Source organism: Pholis gunnellus, assembly GCF_910591455.1.
Source record: "Pholis gunnellus genome assembly, chromosome: 19".
Classification (NCBI taxonomy): Eukaryota; Metazoa; Chordata; class Actinopteri; order Perciformes; family Pholidae; genus Pholis; species Pholis gunnellus.
The window spans coordinates 21,483,147-21,505,111 of record NC_136546.1 but is presented as its reverse complement, the minus strand read 5'-3'; the positions used below and the strand labels follow the sequence as shown (position 1 = coordinate 21,505,111).

Below are 21,965 nucleotides of genomic sequence, written 5' to 3'. Positions count from 1 at the left end.
ACAGAAGACGAGCGCCCGAAGACGTCATCAGGCGGCGCTGGTTGGACCCGCTTAATCTGGTCTGCGGGGGAGTCTGGTTATATTTAAACAATAACATCCAGTCCATCTTATTATGTTCTTTAATACAAATGTGAATATAATCTGTATTTTATAATATGGAACAGAACACATAGATTTAATTTTAAATGCTGACAGTTTAATTTTCCCGCAATCGATGTACAAACTCCCCCACGCGAGATCTCGACTCTGTGACGTCATTGCACCGCGCCACAGGAAGAAAACAAACCACCCGAAACCCTGATCGGTTTGTATGATCAATAATCTAAAGTATTGAATCACTAAATGTTTAAATGAACCGTTAAATATCTATATGTAGTTCAGTCTGACGCAGGAACTACTAAACAAAATGGATTCTACCGCGAAAATAACGGCTGCGTCGTGTTTTTAACCGCGAAACTGTTTCTACTGGACTATTGTTTTAACTAACTGTTTCTACTGGGCTCAAACTGGTTTCTATTGTTTTAACTAACTGGTTCTACTGGACTCTTTTGTTTTAACGTTAATATGACCGGTCCTCTAGTTAAGATAACCGGTCTTCTAGTTAAGATAACCAGTCTTCTAGTTAAGGTAACCGGTCCTCTAGTTAAGGTAACCGGTCCTCTGGTTAAGGTAACCGGTCCTCTCTCTGGTTAAGATGACCGGTCCTCTAGTTAAGGTAACCGGTCTTCTAGTTAAGATAACCAGTCTTCTGGTTAAGGTAACCGGTCCTCTCTCTGGTTAAGATTAACACAATAAACCTGCACATGTTTTTATTTCTAATAACCTTTCTCTGTGTGACTTTTCCTTTAATATAAATGTGTAACTAAAAGGTAGATAATTAGTAAAGTAGTTTATAAATACATGTTAACTAGTTCATCTTGAAAGGTTTGAGAACCTAAAACCTTAAAGTCTCCTCTCTGACCTCCAGGCTGTGTTCACCTTCACCATGAGCTCCCGGGTGTGTAAGACCTGTGGGGGGTCCGACATAGATGTGGATCAGGCCCGGGGCAGCGCCGTGTGTACCGGATGTGGTTCAGTTCTGGAGGACAACATCATCGTCTCAGAGGTCCAGTTTGTGGAGGGAAGTGGAGGAGTTTCATCTGCTGTGGGACAGTTTGTGTCCGCTGACGGTGAGGAAGATAGATAGATACATGAACAATAGAAACACTAAACCATCACATTTATGAATAGAGTCTGGTGTAGAACATGAACAATAGAAACACTAAATAGAATCTGGTGTTTCTGTCTGCAGGTCCAGTTAAGGCTCCTCTTCTTGGTTCTGGATTTCACACCAGTGTTGGAAAAGAGTCCAGAGCTCAGACCCTGCAGGGCGGTGAGTACCATCTTCAACATCATCATCATCTTCACCATCATCATCATCACCACCTGACTACCCTGTCTAACCTGTTACTACCGGACTAACCTGTTACTACCGGACTAACCGGTCTAACCTGTTACCACCGGACTAACCGGTCTAACCTGTTTCCACCGGACTAACCGGTCTAACCTGTTACCACCGGACTAACCGGTCTAACCTGTTACCACCGGACTAACCGGTCTAACCTGTTACCACCGGACTAACCGGTCTAACCTGTTTCCACCGGACTAACCGGTCTAACCTGTTTCCACCGGACTAACCGGTCTAACCTGTTACCACCGGACTAACCGGTCTAACCTGTTACCACCGGACTAACCGGTCTAACCTGTTACCACCGGACTAACCGGTCTAACCTGTTTCCACCGGACTAACCGGTCTAACCTGTTACCACCGGACTAACCGGTCTAACCTGTTACCACCGGACTAACCGGTCTAACCTGTTTCCACCGGACTAACCGGTCTAACCTGTTACCACCGGACTAACCGGTCTAACCTGTTTCCACCGGACTAACCGGTCTAACCTGTTACCACCGGACTAACCGGTCTAACCTGTTACCACCGGACTAACCGGTCTAACCTGTTACCACCGGACTAACCGGTCTAACCTGTTTCCACCGGACTAACCGGTCTAACCTGTTACCACCGGACTAACCGGTCTAACCTGTTACCACCGGACTAACCGGTCTAACCTGTTACCACCGGACTAACCGGTCTAACCTGTTACCACCGGACTAACCGGTCTAACCCTCTGTGTGTCTCCAGGTAAGCGTCAGATCCAGCAGCTGGGCAGTCAGCTGCAGCTGAACCAGCACTGTTTGGACACGGCCTTCAACTTCTTCAAGATGGTGGTCAGTAAACACCTGACGAGAGGACGTAAGACGGAACACGTCATCGCCGCCTGTCTCTACCTGGTGTGTCGCACCGAGGGGACGCCACGTATCCTAGCAACCACAGACACACAGTGTGAAGGTTTAATGTTGTTTTTTTAGGTTTTCCTGAACTGTGTTTCAGACATGTTGCTGGACCTGAGTGATCTTCTGCAGGTAGGACTGACCTCAGACCAGCAGACAGATTCATATAAACAGTATATATATATATATAAATATATACTGTTTATATATATATAAACAGTATATATTTATATATATATATACTGTTTATTTATATATACTGTTTATATATATATATAAACAGTATATATTTATATATATATAAATAAACAGTATATATATATATATATATTTATATATATATATATATATATATATATAAATAAACAGTATATATATATATATATTTATATATATATATATAAATAAACAGTATATATATATATATATTAGTGGTGTAACGGATCACTCCTCACAGTTCGGCACACTTTTTATTTTTTACAGTGTAATCGTCATAGTGTGTAATAAAGTTTTACTGCTGCTGTTCCTCTTCAAGTAACAAGTCCCTGAATATCAAAGCAGAGCGTCAGTGAGCAGAGATAAAGCAGGAGTGTGTTCACATGAACGGAGCGTGTTAAGCCACCACCCCAGTCTGTCAGCGACGGGGGCCAAGCCACAACAACAACAACAACAACAACAAGGTATCATCGCGGCATTTAAGAAACCGTTGGTGGCAGAATCAGAAGCTATTACAGCATCTATTGGGTTCTTTATTGCTACAGACATGAGACCATTCTCTATTGTGGAAAACAAAGGATTTCAAAATCTGGTTAAAATGCTTGAGCCACGCTACGAAATCCCCTCAAACACCACTTCAGTGTGAAGATCGGTCCTCGATGAAGAGGAAAAGATCAGGATTATCTAAGGCATCCTCTGTTGCATCACCACAGACGGGTGGACCTCCAGGGCAACAGAGAGCTACGTGACTGTGAGCGCTCACTTCATCACGGCGGAGTGGAGTCATAGTCCTGTAGACACGCCCCCTCTGGTAGAGTCACACAGACAGGTGCTGTAGACACGCCACCTCTGGTAGAGTCACACAGACAGGTGCTGTAGACACGCCCCCTCTGTGAGTCACACACACACACCTGGTGCAGGTGCTGACAGAAGCAGCAGAGTGAAGCTAGAAGGCTCAACAGTAACATCAGCACAGAGAGGTGGACCCTCTCCAGACGATGGAGAGATTCTCATCTTCTTCAACAAAGTTTTAAAGTTGGAGACGTGTCACAGTGATGTAAACATTGTTGTGTAATTGAATGAATAACCTGACAGGAAGTAAACAATAACCTGACAGGAAGTAAACATTGACCCAAGTTGCTGCCTCACAGTTCAGTTCAGTGTGAACAGTGGAAGCTCTCTGACTGATCAAAGGACGAGCGCATCAACAGACCTCATGTTGCTCTTAAACTGAACAGAAATGAGTATTCTTGAATCTTTTATATTTATTTATTTCATTTTGTTTCAAATTGGACATCTTCAATATTTGTGTTTTTATGTAAGACTACAGCCCAAAGTTCTTTGCTTTAAGTGTTCTTGAAGTTCTTAATTAATAAAAGTTATTTGGCTCCTCCCCTTTTCTTTGCTGATCTGAATAATGATCCGAACCGTGAGGTTTGTGATCCGTTGCACCTCTAGTATATGTATGTGTGTACATATATATACACAGACTAATATAAACAGTATGTGTATATATATACTGTGTATATGTACACTGTGTGTGTGTACACACACACACAGTATGTTTATATGAACATAACTTGATGTAAACTTCTTATGTGTTCAGGTGAACGTTTACATTCTGGGGAAAACCTTCCTGCTGTTGGCTCGTGAGCTCTGCATCAACGCTCCGGCCATCGGTGAGAATGTTCTTCACTTATTTAAACATCTCATCTCTTTATGGAGGAACACAATGAGGTCACATGACCTCCATCTTTATGTGGCGGGGAAATCTTTGTGTTCAATGACCCATAAGATCATCTGAAGATCTCCAGGACTGACTGTAGATAAGACGCCACGCTGTGAAGGTTTCATGGTTCTGAATATTCTAATATAATAAGGTTTTATTTTGTGGATTCAGACTGAGCTCATTTGGATGAAACCTGACTGTGTTTGTCTAAAATACTGATTCTATTGCAGTAAAACTCTGAGAACCTAATACAACACAAACATCACTAAACACAGCAAGAAGGAATGTACTTTTTAAAATCACTCTTGGTTCCGATGGAAAAAGCTTTTCAAAGTGCATTTACTACATTTCCCATGAACCACTGTCAACTACAAGCTCCTCTAGTGCTCCTCTAGTGCTCCTCTAGTGGCAGCAACAGGAAACTACAGCAGGACGTAGATTCACTCAACTTTAATGGTCATTCAGGATTTACTTTAAGAAGCACAGACGAACCAATCAGCTTCCAGTTCCACCTGAACGATGAGTCAGATCTAGAGTCTTTGCAGCTTGTTGTTCCCTCTGACTTCACTCCCACAGGTGGTCTGATTGATTAAAGGTCTGTCCAGTTCTGGTTCAGCAGTAGAAGACCAGTTCAGGGATCTGCCCCCCTTGCACACCGGTCCCGTTGGTGCTGTCTGACGAACACTGAAACTGGAAGGTCACTTTCCCACACTGCACCTCGGTCATCCCCTCCTGACCGAAATAACTGAGCTCATTTCCATCCAGGACGGCGCTGACCGTGTAGAAGGTGTCCTGTTCCACCTGGACCGGGTGTTCGAACCCCACCGGGAAGGTGCTGCTGGATCCGTCTGACAGGAACTTGGTGAGGTTCTGGGCCACAACGGTTCCCTGCCTCTTCAGTTCGATCTTAACGCTGTACTCGGCCTTCCCGCCGCTCGACCCGTACAGACCGAGTCCGGCCATGAAGATCCGCCGATCCACTGCGAACTGGATGCTGTCGCAGCGCCCCCTGTAGCGCCACTGGTTGCTGCGGTAGGCCGAGGACTGGAAGCGGTGGCACCTCTGAGGCGCCAGTCCGGCCCGCTTCACCAGAGGGAACTCCAGTATGGGTTTGCTGGAGGCAGTAAACCACAGGAAAACATCGTGAGTCTCTTTCAGCAGCAGGACGTCAGACTGCGCCACCAAGTCAGCAAACTCCTGCAAGGTCATGGAGGGGATCCGGACCAGGTACAGAGCCTTACCCAGCACCGCCCGCTGGTTCCTGGGGCTCACCGGCAGACCCCGACGTCGACACTCAGCCGCCGCCCAGCTCAGCACGGCTTGGAAGATTTGGACCTCTTGGATGTTGAGCGACTCTCTCTGCAGAATGATCTCCAGCGTCGGCAGGTCGATCTCACAGAAGCCTTCGGATCGCAGAGCGAGTTCGGCCTGAGCGTCGATCACCTCCCAGCAGCGCTGCGTCAGCTCCGGCTCCTCGAACAGCCGGCTCTGAGACAAAAGCACGCAGGCGTTCTTGGCCTCCAGACTGGTCTCTAGAAAGCAGACGCAGGCCTTCGCCAGAGCAGGAACGATGTACTTCTTAGCAGCGTAGAGAGTGGCGAGCACGGTGTCGGCCTCCAACTCGATCTCATCACTGTACATGTACCTGAAACGGGATCAGGACACGTGTCAGGGACCTGAGGAACTACATACAATACACAAACACCAGATTGTTTGGGAGTTCAGCCGTTAGCAACTTATTGATCTAATCAGCACCTGGAATCCCATCCAGGACCACTGGAGCCCTCAGTCGGATACAAACTGGACCACCTAGAACCCTTTCTGAAGGACTATAGGAGGGGCAGCTGAAGCTCAGGTGGTAGAGTGAGTCTGTTATTGGTAAAGTTGTGGTTCTACTCCTGTTTTTACTTGAAGGATCCTAGAGTAAGACATGTCTAAACCCTCTTTACTAGAACCCTGAAACTACCTCAAGAATCCCTGTTTTGTTTAGTAACTCCTGGAACCAACATCCAGGAACTCTGACACTTCCTACTGGACCATTGGGTTCGTCTTAGGGAGCCCTGGAAAGACCTGGTCACACCAGGAAGTAGATCAGCCTGATGTGACCCTTAGTGACTACTCAAAGGCCTCGTTGAGGAGCTACCATAGTTGGTCGGTGAAGGGTTTCTTTAGACCTCTTCCCCCCTGTAGAATCAGCTTCACCCCATCAAGATATTCAGACCTTTAGTTTGAAAAGCACCAATTGGAAATCCTATTTGTCTCTTGGTGTCATTGGTGGTCTTCTGGTTGTATAGAAGATAAACTGGAAACATGAACTGGTCTCCAGACTGGACTCACTTTAACAGGATGAGGAAAGCAGCTGGCTCCACGTCAGGGATGTGGATCTCAGACTGACCCTCTGCCAGATCTCCGTAAAACATGGCCCCAAACACCGAGCTGCCCACCGCCAGGACGTACTGAAACACCAATCACAGAGGTGAGCAGAGAGGAACAGGAAGTACTGAAACACCAATCACAGAGGTGAGCAGAGAGGAACAGGAAGTACTGAAACACCAATCACAGAGGTGAGCAGAGAGGAACAGGAAGTACTGAAACACCAATCACAAAGGTGAGCAGAGAGGAACAGGAAGTACTGAAACACCAATCACAAAGGTGAGCAGAGAGGAACAGGAAGTACTGAAACACCAATCACAGAGGTGAGCAGAGAGAAACAGGAAGTACTGAAACACCAATCACAAAGGTGAGCAGAGAGAAACAGGAAGTACTGAAACACCAATCACAGAGGTGAGCAGAGAGAAACAGGAAGTACTGAAACACCAATCACAGAGGTGAGCAGAGAGAAACAGGAAGTACTGAAACACCAATCACAAAGGTGAGCAGAGAGAAACAGGAAGTACTGAAACACCAATCACAGAGGTGAGCAGAGAGAAACAGGAAGTACTGAAACACCAATCACAAAGGTGAGCAGAGAGAAACAGGAAGTACTGAAACACCAATCACAGAGGTGAGCAGAGAGAAACAGGAAGTACTGAAACACCAATCACAAAGGTGAGCAGAGAGGAACAGGAAGTAGATCCAGACAGTCACATGACAGGAACAGGAAGTAGATCCACACAGTCACATGACGGCTCACCTTATGAGCAGGAACTCTCTGAGTGTCTCCTGGAGGACCGACGAGGAAGTGAACGTCAGCCATCTGCTCGTTGTTGAACATCAGAGCGTTCCTAAAGGAAAACAAGTGTTTACTCCTCAGATTTACACTTCATGCACAATTATTAGGCAAGTTGTATTTTTGAGGATTAATTTTATTATTGAACAACTACAGTGCTCTCGGTCAATGTTAAATGTTAATAAACCTCAAACCTGTATATTTAAGTAAAAGTGAGGTTTTGGCTTTCTTAGGAGAATATCTGTGCACAATTATTATGCAGCTTCTTCTCCTTCAGGCAAAATGGGCCAAACTCTGAAAAGTCAAACATTGTAAAAAGACTTTCAGAGGGATGCAGCACTCTTGAAATTGCTAAAATATTGAGATTAAGATATTAAGATTAAAATATTGAGATTAAGAAATTAAGATTAAGATTAAAATATTGAGATTAAGAAATTAAGATATTAAGATTAAAATATTGAGATTAAGAAATTAAGATTAAAATATTGAGATTAAGAAATTAAGATTAAAATATTGAGATTAAGATATTGAGATTAAGAAATTAAGATTAAAATATTGAGATTAAGATTAAAATATTGAGATTAAGAAATTAAGATTAAAATATTGAGATTAAGATTAAAATATTGAGATTAAGAAATTAAGATTAAAATATTGAGATTAAGAAATTAAGATTAAAATATTGAGATTAAGAAATTAAGATTAAAATATTGAGATTAAGATATTGAGATTAAGAAATTAAGATTAAAATATTGAGATTAAGATATTGAGATAAAGATATTGAGATTAAGATTAAAATATTGAGATTAAGATATTGAGATTAAGATATTACGGTATTGAGATTAAGATATTGAGATTAAGATATTGAGATTAAGATATTGAGATTAAGATATTACGGTATTGAGATTAAGATATTGAGATTAAGATATTGGGGTGTGATCACAGAACCATCAAACATTTTGTTGCAAATAGTCAACAGGGTCGCAAGAAACGTGTTGAGAAAAAAAGACGCAAATTAACTGCCAAAGATTTGAGAAGAATGAAAGGTGAAGCTACCAGGAACCCATCATCAGTGATGTCATATTCCACAAGGTGTTCAGAGCTCAGAGACACGAGGTGAGGAAGGCTGAAACCAGACCACTGAACAAGACAAGTTGAAACGTCAAGACTGGACCAAGAAATATGTGAAGACAGATGTTTCAAAGGTTGTATGGACTGATGAGATGAGAGTGACTCTTGACGGACCAGATGGATGGATCAGTAACAGCACAGAGCTCCACCAGCAAGGTGGAGTACTGCTATGGGCTGGTATCATTACAGATGAGCTAGTTGGACTCAAAATTAACTCCCAGACCTACTGCCAGTTTTTAGAAGACTTCAAACAGTGGAAAAGGAAAAAGTCTGCATCTTTCAAGAAGACCATGATTGTTCTGCAGACAATGCTCCATCGATGAAGTCCTCCAGTGCGTTAAAGGCCTTAAAGATGAAAGAACTTCCTCACCTGAACTCTCTGAACAGAGGCTGGGAGGCTGTGTTGATCATGAATGAAGGCTTATTACTGTTAAAAGAAGGGCGGACATATTGCTCACGGATTTGTTTTTTGAAATGTCACAAATGTTTATTTGTACATTTTGAGTTGTTTATTGTTCTCACTTTAACAGATGAAAACAAACAGGTGAGATGGTTTATTTAGTTGCACACAGATATTCTCCTAAGAAAGCCAAAACCTCACTTTCACTTTCTTGAATATTCAGGTTTGAGGTTTATTAACATTTTGTAGTTTTTTAATCCTCAAACATACAACTTGGCTAATAATTGTGCACACAGTGTAAACAACACGTGTTTACTCCCAGATCTAAACAACAAGTATATCTATTATATATATATGATTATATATGATTATATATATATATATACCTCTCTCTCAGCGTGGGCTGTGTTTCCTTCCATCCGTCTCCTTCTTCTCTGGAGTTCATCTGAACGTCGTCTTCTTCGTTGGTATTTTCATCCGGCGGCTCCGGTTCATCTGGTTGAGTGAAACTCTTCTTCACCTCCTCGTTACTGTGAGGGAGGCTAGTGGAGAACAGTTCAGCAGCCATCTTCTTCTTCTCCTCCTTCTTCTCTTCCTCCTCTCCTTCTCTTCCTTCTTCTCCTCCTCTTCTTCTCCTCCTCTTCTTCTTTTCCTCCTCTTCTTCTTCTTTTCCTTCTTCTCTTCCTCCTCTTCTCCTCTTCAGTCTCGACTTCACAGCACTGTCAGAGATATTAATGTGATTATAATCTAGAACTATTCTGTCTTAATGAATCACTTAACTATTGATCATCAGTGACGTGGCTCTAGACAGCGGTCACCACGTCACGTGACATAACGTCATGTTTGTGTAAATGTACTCTGAATATTAATATAATACTAATATTGATCGTCTTTAGAATAAGAGGTGTTTGTTTTACGTTGTGGGACACCCAGAGAGGGGCGGGGTTGACATGGTTACAGCACTGCGTTTGTATATTTGTACATAGAAATATACTCACCTGTCTCCTAAACGTAACGTTACCACTGACACGTCCTCAATAATTAATAATCACCCGGTCGTTACCGTTAAACCGTGTCTCTACCGGTCCGCTCCGTTAACGTTAAACTCACTCCGGTACCCGCTGTTTGTTTCTCTGGACGCCATCTTCGATCCTCCTGCTACGTCAGAGGACCTGAAATAAAACTTTATTGATCAGACTGTGGTTAACAGTGAGAATCAACGCATCGACTCTCAACGGCTCAAACCATTAAAGAAGTCGGACTGGACCAAGTCAGTGGAAGGAGACACGGGACTACTTCCGGTTTTCAAAATAACGTGTAAAAGTAGCCCGAATGCGTCTTAGACCTGATTCTATTCTATTGACAAGATGTTTAAATGATGTAACATCTGCCCCTTAACTTATTTAATGATTAAGTTAATTACTTAGTTCATTGTTTACTTATTTATTTAATTAGTTAATTAATTATTAATTTAATTATTAATTCATTTAGTTAAAGGGAACGTACCATTTTATTATGAGGGAAAGAAATATCTTTATTCTTAAAGGTTGTTGGGAAAAAATATAATAAATCATTCTGGACAATGACTGATTCTCCCCCCCCTCCCCTCCCCCCTTCTCCCCCCCCCCCCCCCTTCTCCTCCTCCCCTCTCCTTTCCCCCCTCAGACCCGTGCCTCTACATCCCTCGTTTTGCTCACCTGTTGGAGTTTGGGATGAAGACTCATGAGGTTTCTATGACGGCTCTTCGTCTGGTCCAGAGGATGAAGAGGGACTGGATGCACACAGGACGACGACCATCAGGTCTCTGTGGAGCAGGTACAACATGGCCGCCGTTAACACGGCAACAACACACATCACTGGAATATAGATATGAATGATGAGGACAACACATTCTGTATCCAGCATTAACCTTTAGAGACCTAATATTTACATGCTGTCCCCCTGCTCCTCCTGCTCTTCCTCTTCCTCCTGCTCTTCCTCCTGCTCCTCAGCTCTCCTGGTGGCAGCTCGGATGCATAAGTTTCGTCGTACGGTGAAGGATGTGATCAGTGTTGTGAAGGTCTGCCAGACCACTCTGAGGAAGAGGTGAGAGCAGATCACACTCGATCACTTTAGATGATAGTAGATCTCAGTGGACTGTAGTAGATCACACTAGATCACTTTAGATGATAGTAGATCCCAGTGGACTGGAGTAGATCACACTAGATCACTTTAGATGATAGTAGATCCAAGTGGACTGTAGTAGATCACACTAGATCACTTTAGATGATAGTAGATCTCAGTGGACTGTAGTAGATCACACTCGATCACTTTAGATGATAGTAGATCTCAGTGGACTGTAGTAGATCACACTAGATCACTTTAGATGATAGTAGATCTCAGTGGACTGTAGTAGATCACACTAGATCACTTTAGATGATAGTAGATCTCAGTGGACTGTAGTAGATCACACTAGATCACTTTAGATGATAGTAGATCCCAGTGGACTGGAGTAGATCACACTAGATCACTTTAGATGATAGTAGATCTCAGTGGGCTGTAGTAGATCACACTCGATCACTTTAGATGATAGTAGATCTCAGTGGACTGTAGTAGATCACACTCGATCACTTTAGATGATAGTAGATCTCAGTGGACTGTAGTAGATCACACTAGATCACTTTAGATGATAGTAGATCTCAGTGGACTGTAGTAGATCACACTAGATGATAGTAGATCCCAGTGGACTGGAGTAGATCACACTAGATCACTTTAGATGATAGTAGATCCAAGTGGACTGGAGTAGATCACACTAGATCACTTTAGATGATAGTAGATCTCAGTGGACTGTAGTAGATCACACTAGATGATAGTAGATCCCAGTGGACTGCAGTATACCACACTAGATCACTTTAGATGATAGGAGATCCCAGTGGACTGGAGTAGATCACACTAGATCATTTTAGATGATAAGAGATCCCAGTGGAGTGCAGTAGATCACATTGGACTACAGTTGATACCAGTAGATACCAGTGGAGTGCAATAGATCCCAGTGGATTATAGTTGATCACAGTGGCGTGCAGTAAATCACAGTGGATTATAGTTGATCACAGTGGATTACAGTAGATCACTTTAGATGAAAGTAGGTCCCAGTGGAGTGCAGTAGATCACGCTAGATGACAGTAGATCCCAGTTGATCACTTTAGATGACAGTAGATCCCAGTGGACTACAGTAGATCCCAGTGGAGTGTAGTAAATCACAGTGGATTATAGTTGATCACAGTGGATTACAGTAGATCACTTTAGATGACAGTAGATCCCAGTGGACTACAGTAGATCCCAGTAGATTGCAGTAGATCGCTTTAGATGACAGTAGATCCCAGTGGACTACAGTAGATCCCTGAAGATTACAGCATCTTCTCTCCCTCTTTATAGGTTAACAGAGTTTGAAGACACGCCCACCAGTCAGTTGACCATTGATGAGTTCATGAAAGTAGATCTGGAGCAGGAATGTGATCCACCCTCCTTCACTGCCGGACAGCACAAAGTCAAGATGCAACAGGTAGATCCCTCTGTCTCTGATTGGCTGCTGACAGTTCACCAATGATCAATGACCCGACCAATCATCTTTCCTCTCCTCTTCTTCTGCAGCTGGAACACGAGCTGGCCAGGAAGCTGGATGAAGTCGAAGGTCAGTTCATAATATATTGTAGTGTGAGCGGCTCCGGCCCTGTTTCTAGGCGGGGAAGTCTTTCACACCTCACACGGTGGTCACTCCATCGGCTGTCCCACCTGCGAGGATATACGTTCCTCTTGGAGGTGTCGGAACAAGACCTTCAGCCTTTTATCTCTCCCCGTAGCGGACTCGTTAGGGTTTCTGAATTATTGTTGTTCTGAAAGTCTTGTACGGCTAATGCCCTCGGCGCTCTCAGTAGGATGTAACCCTAACACCCAGTATGAATAGTTATGTACATCGTCTGTACTTTACTGTTGCCTATTGTGAACATTCTCACCATTCTATGACTAACACTGAGAAGTCTTCACCAGGAGACTCATCATAAGCTCCTCTGCATGTTTCAGTCGTCACATCTTATGGCACCGTTAACGGACAGAGAAGAGGGTTCCACGGTTCTAAAGGACCAGAGCACTGTGTTTGGTTTCAGACACTTACTAAATGTAAGGCTGTGGTTTTATTAAAATTTTTCACACAATGATCCCATAAAACAATTTCAATTCAATGAAACAGTCACAGTGCTACAAGAACTCATTCTAACACTCCTGCTGTCATAAGTTTTCCTCTTCATCAGCTTTCACTGATTTGCTAAAGGAATAACGTCCAGGATCTCTCCTTCAGATCTCCCCTTTCCTTCTCTCTGCTCGGCTGTTTTCCTGTAAGTCAGCTCTCTGACATTCCTGGCTCTTTTGGGGGTCTATCTTTCCTCTGATAGCAAACGCGTCTATTCTTCGTCTCTGAGGGGTAAGACAGTAGAAGGGTCTTCTTGTCCTCTATCCTTTGGGGGTAAGACCCCTAAGGGTCTATTCAAGAAGTCTATCCCATTCTCTAGTTGGGGAAAAAGACCCCTCTCTCAGTTTTCCTGCTGATCTAAGGCTGGCACCTCCTTCATTTCATGAGTCCTCCTTCTTTTAGAGCTGACACAGAATGTAACTGGTTCGATCCTGTTCAGAAGAGGAAGGATTGTTCGTTTTGAGTGACTATTTTATATAAGGCGTCGATGCAGTTTGTATGGTTAATCACATCTATCATAAAGTAAAACAGGTTATATGTTAATGGTTATACTTTGAATCAAAAAGGTTACAGGTTATAATAGTTGTACTTTTATGCTTTCATACTTTTCTACGATCTTTCAACAATATATAAATATGATGTCATTATTCTAGGCCCGCCCCCTCTGAGTCGATTGGTCGACTGATCGGTCTTAAGATCTCTTCAGTGAGTCGTTCTTCATCTCTGGTCAACACTGGATTTAAAGCCTGGTGTGATTCTTTGTTAGTGGACTAAGAATGTTTTAATGTCAGACGTACGTTATTCTTATTTCCAATGAAACATTAAAATGATGATAATGTGATAGAAGGTGGTATCGTATCTAACAAACACTGAGCCTCCTTTGACTTATTGGGATTTTGATCAAATTTAGATCTTCCAGTAGTGTTGGGCGGTATACCGGTTCAAATACTTCAGCCAAACTGCTATCCCAACATTATACCAACAAACGAGCAAAGCCTTTATACACGACGACATTAACATGTTTTTATATTCTATGTACTCCTGACAGTAGAGTAAAACACTATGAACCTATAAAAACACAGTCAAGGAAGAAAAAAAAATACCGTGAAACCGCCAGAATCTTAAAAAATACCGCAATACACATTTTTGGTCATACCGCCCAGCACTACCTTTATCCTTTCAGGAGAGATCAGCTGCTACAAAGACGAGATCGAGACGGAGCTGGAGAAGAGCCGACCTAAACTCAGAGGAATCTACGCCGCCTACGCCAAAGAGATAGGTCTGTACTGATCCTCAGTCAGTCCACCTCAACATCTGAACCACGTCACCACTCTTCACTTCTTCTTTTCAGACCCCGATGACGTTGAGGTCTCGTCCCAGACCTCTGAACCAGAGGTGCCGGAGGTCGAAGACGCCGATCTTCAAGCCGCCGCCCAACACCTGACCCAGAACTTCCTGTGTGAGGTGATCCAGGAGGAGGAGGGGCGGGGCAAGAAGCCACATGACGGCAAGCAGGAGGCGGGGTCAGACAAGATGGGGGCGGGGCCACAGCGTCAGGCCGCTCCTCTGGCCGTCATCCTGGGGAAACTGCCGAGTGCAGCCGGCCTGAGCCTCCAACAGACCTTCCAGACCTTCACCGAGTCGGACCGGGGTGAGAAACCAGACGGTGTGTATGACGTCATCATTGCGTCATCAATTCGTCATCACTACGTTGTCATTGCGTCATCCTTACGTCGTAAATACGTCATCATTACATCATAAATACGTTGTCATTACGTCATCATTACATTATCAATACGTCATCATTACGCCATCACTACGTCGTCATTATTACATCATTACATCGCCACTACGTCATCACTACGTCATCACTACGTCCTCACTACGTCCTCACTACGTCATCACTACGTCATCACTACGTCGTCATTATTACATCATTACATCGCCACTACGTCATCACTACGTCCTTATCATTAAGTTATTATTACGTCAATACGTCATTGCATCATCAATACGTCATTACGTCGCCATTACGTCATCACTACGTCATCATTACGTTATTATTACGGTATTATTTCAGCATCAATGCGTCATCATTACATCATAAATACGTCATCAATACGGCGTCATCATTACATCATAAATACGTCATCAATACGGCGTCATCATTACATCATAAATACGTCATCAATACGGCGTCATCATTACATCATAAATACGTCATTACGTTATTATTACGTCATCACTACGTCGTCATCATTACATCATAAATACGTCATCATTACGTTATTATGTCATCATTATGTCGTCATTACGTCATCAATGCGTCATCATTACCTCATGGTAAACAGGTGTACCTATTGGTTGTGGTGTTGTTACAGACGAGCAGTCGGAGAGTGGAGAGTTGGACCTGAAGGACATCGATGATCAGGAGATTGATAAGGTAACTTCATTCATTAATCACTGATGTATTGATCCATGCAGCCTCACACAGGTTTAACACAGAGTTCATCTTCAGTATATTATGAATAAGTAAAGATGCTTTTACTGTGAAAGGAGTGAACAGGATGTGGATGTTCTTCTTCTTCTGATTTTCTGCTGCAGTACATCCTGAACGATCGGGAGGTCGAGGTGAAGACGGAGCTGTGGATGAAACAGAACGCAGAATACCTGAAGGAGCAGAAAGGTGATCTTCACCATAGTCTTCATCATGGTCTTCATCATAGTCTTCATCATAGTCTTCATCATAGTCTTCATCATGGTCTTCATCATGGTCTTCATCATAGTCTTCATCATAGTCTTCCTCTTTGTGTTACTGACTGTTGATCATCTTCATCATAGTCTTCCTCTTTGTGTTACTGACTGTTGATCATCTTCATCATGGTCTTCCTCAGAGAAAGAAGAGAGGATCAAGAAGGAGAAGGAACAAGGAACCTATAAAGAGAAGGCGAGTGGGAAGCACAGGGTCTCCCTGCCCGGAGTCCAGGGGCTGTCCTGGGCTCATTGGGGATTAGGACTGGATTACTAACCTGGCTACTGCCTCAGGGACCCCAGACCCTTAGAGACCCTCAGAGATCCCAGACCTTCAGAGACCCTCAGAGACATTACATTACATTACAGTCATTGAGCAGACGCTTTTATCCAAAGCGACTTACAGTCAGTGTGTTCAACATCGTATTCAAGAGAACTACTCGTCACCAGAAGTCATGAGTTCATCTCCTTTAAACATCTCAGAGCAGAAACCAGAGCAGACGTACAGAAACACACTAGCATGAACACAACCAGTGCTGAGAGGAAGGCTCAGGGTAGAGCTTCATGAAGAGGTGAGTCTTCAGCCTGATGGAAGATGGGCAGCGACTCTGCTGTCCTGACGTCAGTGGGGAGTTCATTCCACCATCGTGGGGCCAGGACAGAGAACAGAGACCGGGTCCATCGGCCGCAGGGACCTCTGAGCGACGGGGAACCGATCGCCCCGAGGCAGCAGAGCCAAGTGGTCGGGGGGGTGTAGGGCTAGACCATGGCCTGGAGACAGGAAGGAGCTGTTCCTTTCACTGCCCTGTAGACTAGCACCAGAGTCTGAACCTGTAGACTAGCACCAGAGTCTGAACCTGTAGGCTAGCACCAGAGTCTGAACCTGTAGGCTAGCACCAGAGTCTGAACCTGTAGGCTAGCACCAGAGTCTGAACCTGTAGACTAGCACCAGAGTCTGAACCTGTAGACTAGCACCAGAGTCTGAACCTGTAGACTAGCACCAGAGTCTGAACCTGTAGGCTAGCACCAGAGTCTGAACCTGTAGACTAGCACCAGAGTCTGAACCTGTAGACTAGCACCAGAGTCTGAACCTGTAGGCTAGCACCAGAGTCTGAACCTGTAGGCTAGCACCAGAGTCTGAACCTGTAGGCTAGCACCAGAGTCTGAACCTGTAGGCTAGCACCAGAGTCTGAACCTGTAGGCTAGCACCAGAGTCTGAACCTGTAGGCTAGCACCAGAGTCTGAACCTGTAGGCTAGCACCAGAGTCTGAACCTGTAGGCTAGCACCAGAGTCTGAACCTGTAGACTAGCACCAGAGTCTGAACCTGGATGAGAGCTCTTACAGGGAGCCAGTGTAGAGCACGGAGAAGGGAGGTTGTGGGAGAACTTGGGGCGATTGAACACCAGACGAGCTGCAGCTTTCTGGACGAGCTCCAGAGGTCTGATGGCCGACACCGGGGCTCCGGCAAGTAGAGAGTTGCAGTAGTCCAGGAGGGAGATGACCAGAGCCTGGATGAGGACCTACTCCGTCTCCTCAGTGAGGAAGAGGAGAATCCTCCTGATGTTGTAGAGCAGGAATCTGCAGGAGCGAGTAACCGATGAGATGTTTACTGAGAACGACAGCTGGTCGTCCAGGGTCACAACCAGGTTCCTCGCAGTCCGAGTTGGCGTCACCACGGTCTCGTCCATGGTGATGGACGGGTCTCGGTGCGGGCAGCTCTTCACCAGGAGGAACAGTAGCTCGGTTTAGTCCAGGTTCAGCTTGAGGTGTTGTGTCGTCATCCACTTTGAGATGTCAGCCAAGCACACAGCGATGCGTACCTCCACTTGAGTGTCACCGGGAGGAAATGACAAGACCAGCTGGGTGTCATCAGCATCACAATGGGAGGAGAAGTCATGTGAGCGAATAACAGAACCAGAGATGTTGTGTAGAGCGAGAGGAGAAGGGGGCCCAGGACTGAACCTTGTGGAACCCCCGTAGTCAGCATGCGTGGTTCCGACACGGCCCCCCTCCATGTCACCTGGTAGGATCCACCTGTCAGGTAGGATGCAAACAGGGAGAGTGCAGAGCCTGAGACGCCATCCCCTCGAGGGTGGAGAGGAGGATCTGGTGGTTCACAGAGTCAAACGGCGCAGACAGGTCCAGGAGAATCAGGACAGAGGAGAGAGAGTTAGCTCTCACGGCGTGAAGCGACTCCGTCACCTTAAGGAGGGCTGTCTCAGCCGAGTGACCCACTTTGAACCCGGACTGGTGGGGGTCCAAGAGGCTGTTCTGATGGAGATAGGAAGACAGTGAAAGACAGCATGTTCTAGTGTTTTGGATAGAAAGGGTAGAAGAGAAACCGGTCTCAAGTTCTTGACATCAGAGGGGTCAAGTGATGGTTTCTTCAGAAGGGGGGCGACTCTGGCAGTCTTGAAAGCCGTGGAAAAGCATCCTGAGACAAGAGATGTGTTGATGAGGTGGGTGAGGAAAGGAAGGAGTTCAGTCGCAATAGACTGAAGAAGAGAGGAGGGGATCGGATCAAGGGAGCACGTGGTGGGGCGGTTAGGGGGCCCTAGACCCATAGAGACCCTCAGAGACCCCAGACCCTCAGGGGCTCCAGACCTTTAGAGACCCTCAGAGACTCTCAGAGACCCCAGACCCTTAGAGACCTTCAGAAAACCTCGGTGGACCCAGACCCTCAGGGTCCAGTGACCCAACAGGCTACAACGATACATTTAAATAAATCACGCCATCATTTATCAAAGATAAAAGAAACACCCATCAATTAGATGACTTTTAATGTGAAAATCCAGCAGGAAGTGTTGAGTTCCTGTATATTAATATATATATTATATATATATAATATATAATAATATTCTATGATATTAAATAAAGTTACATTGTGTCCGTCTCCAGCCGAAGAAGTCCAAGAAGAAGAAGGAGCAGATTCAGGCGTTGACGGCGGGCGAGGCCATCGAGAGGATGCTGGAGAAGAAGAAGATCTCCAGTAAGATCAACTACGACGTCCTCAGAGACCTGAACAGCAGAGGGACAGGAAGTGGGGGGGGCAGCAGTCCCAGTAGAGAGACCTCCGAACCCCCCGACACCGCCGCCACCACACGGAGACGACTCAACCGCCGCCGCCGCAGGAAGACCAGCGACGCTAACCTAGAGCTCGCCGCTACCACCAGCATCATGGGGAAGAGGTAGATCCTTAGATATATATATATATATACATATATATATATATATACATAAAGATACATCAATATGAACATTAATGTTCTTCTTGTTCGTCTTAGGGTCCGACTCCTTTTGTCCTCCACATCAAAGAAGAAAAAAACAGACGTCCAGGTGAGCAACCGTACATGCTTATTATATATAACTGTATATTTTATATAACTGTATATTAGCTGGTTAGTTAGCTAGCTAGTCTCCAGGGGTGACTAGTTAGCTAGCTAGTCTCTGGAGCTGACTAGTTAGCTAGCTAGTCTTTGGAGCTGGTTAATTAACTAGCTAATCTCCGGGGGTGACTAGTTAGCTAGCTAGTCTTCAGAGCTGGTTAGTTAGCTAGCTAGTCTCTGGAGCTGGTTAGTCAACTAGCTAGTCTTTGGAGCTGGTTAGTTAGCTAGCTAGTCTCTGGAGCTGGTTAGTCAACTAGCTAGTCTTTGGAGCTGGTTAGTTAGAATGGAATTGTGGAATTACTAAGCTAGCTAAGTAGCCGTCTGCTGGTTAGCTTTATGTTTATACATATATCTTTATATAAAAACATTACATCATATCTTATTTTAAACTCAATGTGTTTCACCCCTAAGGCAGAAAACACTGTCACCATGACAACAGAGACTTCATCCGAAGTGACTCCTAAACTTGAACCAGACAGAAGCTCCGCCCCTTCTGCTCCAACCACTGTGGTGGAGGAGGAAGAGGAGGAAGAGGAGGTGGAGGAGGAGTGTGTCAGCGCTCTGCAGCTCGTAGGAGGTCAGTCCAGGCTTTTATTTTGAAAACCTACTGGAAGGAGAGGTCATAGACCCACTGACCACTAACCACTGACCACTAACCACTAATCACTGACCACTAATCACTGACCACTAACCACTGACCACTAATCACTGACCACTAATCACTGACCACTAATCACTGACCACTAATCACTGACCACTAATCACTGACCACTAACCACTAATCACTGACCACTAATCACTGACCACTAATCACTAATCACTGACCACTAATCACTGACCACTAATCACTGACCACTAATCACTGACCATTAACCACTAATCACTGACCACTAATCACTGACCACTAACTACTGATCACTAACTACTGACCACTAATCACTGACCACTAATCACTGACCACTAACTACTGACCACTAACTACTGACCACTAATCACTGACCACTAACCACTGATCACTAATCACTGACCACTGACCACTAACCACTGATCACTGACCACTAATCACTGACCACTAACCACTGATCACTAATCACTGACCACTAATCACTGACCACTAACCACTGATCACTGACCACTAATCACTGACCACTAATCACTGACCACTAACCACTGATCACTAATCACTGACCACTAATCACTAACCACTGACCACGAATCACTGACCACTAATCACTGACCACTAATCACTAACTACTGACCACTAATCACTGACCATTAACCACTGACCACTAATCACTGACCACTAACCACTGACCACTAATCACTAACCACTGACCACTAACTACTGACCACTAACTACTGACCACTAATCACTGACCACTAACCACTGACCACTAATCACTGACCACTAATCACTGACCACTAACCACTGACCACTAATCACTGACCACTAATCACTGACCACTAATCACTAACCACTGACCACTAACTACTGACCACTAACCACTGACCACTAACCACTGACCACTAATCACTGACCACTAACCACTGACCACTAATCACTGACCACTAATCACTGACCACTAATCACTAACCACTGACCACTAACCACTAACCACTAATCACTGACCACTAACCACTGACCACTAATCACTGACCACTAACCACTGACCACTAATCACTGACCACTAACCACTGACCACTAATCACTGACCACTAATCACTGACCACTAACCACTGACCACTAATCACTGACCACTAATCACTGACCACTAATCACTGACCACTAATCACTGACCACTAATCACTGACCACTAATCACTGACCACTAACCACTGACCACTAACCACTGACCACTAACCACTGACCACTAATCACTGACCACTAATCACTGACCACTAATCACTGACCACTAATCACTGACCACTAATCACTGACCACTAACCACTGACCACTAATCACTGACCACTAATCACTGACCACTAACTACTGACGCTATCAGAAGAGGAAGCCGTGAATGAAGAAGTATTGATACAGTTGAATAGATAGTAAAGATTGGTTAGTATATGTGTATATATATACATATATATATATATATATGTATATATATATATATATACATATATATACATATATATGTATATATATATATATGTATATATATATATATATATATGTATATATATATATATATACATATATTGATTGAATGATTGTGTTTTACAGACTACGGCTGTGAGGAGGAGGAAGTCTTCTAGCTCCGCCCTGCTGACCTCTGAACTGGATCAATGTTACAGAAATCCATAACTGATATCAGTAATAATATAATAATAATATTATTACTGATATTTAATTGTTTTTATTGATCTCTGATCATTTTAATAGATTTCACTGAGCTCATGTTCTTCTTTTTGTATTGATCTGTTTGAATGTAAATATTAAAACTCACATTCCTGTAAATATGAAATCCTTCCAGATTCAAACAGCTTTAATGTTTTAAATGTTTGTGTTTTTACTGTTTGTATTGTGTATTTGTCTTGTAAATGAATGTGTACTTTGACTATTTTTACTTTGTTGTTTCTGAACTTTATGTTCTAAAAATATAAATAAAACTGTAAAGGAAATGTTTTAT

The 21,965-nt window shown here is 44.0% G+C and overlaps 2 protein-coding genes across 3 annotated transcripts; one reads left to right on the top strand and one right to left on the bottom strand.

Annotated features, from left to right (window-relative positions):
* The first annotated feature begins 270 nt into the window (after positions 1–270).
* brf1b (BRF1 general transcription factor IIIB subunit b) lies at positions 271–21,883 on the top strand. Of its 2 annotated transcripts, none has more exons than XM_079180033.1 (19): positions 271–304; positions 968–1,169; positions 1,292–1,372; positions 2,180–2,353; positions 2,429–2,460; positions 4,151–4,223; positions 10,636–10,785; positions 10,962–11,055; positions 12,385–12,511; positions 12,601–12,640; positions 14,379–14,474; positions 14,547–14,846; positions 15,577–15,638; positions 15,800–15,881; positions 16,090–16,142; positions 18,846–19,135; positions 19,232–19,283; positions 19,745–19,910; positions 21,560–21,883. In XM_079180033.1, the coding sequence occupies exons 2-19, from the start codon at positions 986–988 to the stop codon at positions 21,589–21,591; spliced, it is 2,088 nt and encodes a 695-aa protein (XP_079036159.1). In that variant the 5' UTR covers positions 271–304; positions 968–985; the 3' UTR covers positions 21,592–21,883. The 2 variants fall into 2 exon arrangements, with proteins under 2 accessions (XP_079036159.1, XP_079036158.1); XM_079180032.1 differs by having other exon boundaries at positions 14,547–14,861.
* Positions 4,359–10,133, bottom strand: LOC306711213 (BTB/POZ domain-containing protein 6-B-like). The gene is made up of 5 exons (XM_079180034.1): positions 9,969–10,133; positions 9,357–9,689; positions 7,407–7,497; positions 6,611–6,729; positions 4,359–5,918 (listed from the first exon to the last, which is right to left on the bottom strand). Exons 2-5 carry the CDS (start codon positions 9,536–9,538, stop codon positions 4,886–4,888), a joined length of 1,425 nt encoding a protein of 474 aa, XP_079036160.1. The 5' UTR covers positions 9,539–9,689; positions 9,969–10,133; the 3' UTR covers positions 4,359–4,885.
* Positions 21,884–21,965: the final 82 nt, after the last annotated feature.

Coding starts and splice junctions, on each gene's coding strand:
- brf1b (XM_079180032.1), top strand. CDS start 986: ATGAGCTCCCGGGTGTGTAAGACCTGTGGGGGGTCCGACATAGATGTG. Junction 4,224..10,635: donor CATCAACGCTCCGGCCATCG/GTGAGAATGTTC, acceptor TTCCCCCCTCAG/ACCCGTGCCTCTACATCCCT. Junction 19,136..19,231: donor ACCAGCATCATGGGGAAGAG/GTAGATCCTTAG, acceptor TGTTCGTCTTAG/GGTCCGACTCCTTTTGTCCT.
- LOC306711213 (XM_079180034.1), bottom strand. CDS start 9,538: ATGGCTGCTGAACTGTTCTCCACTAGCCTCCCTCACAGTAACGAGGAG. Junction 7,498..9,356: donor CAGCCCACGCTGAGAGAGAG/GTATATATATAT, acceptor GTTTTCCTTTAG/GAACGCTCTGATGTTCAACA. Junction 5,919..6,610: donor GCTTTCCTCATCCTGTTAAA/GTGAGTCCAGTC, acceptor ATCCCGTTTCAG/GTACATGTACAGTGATGAGA.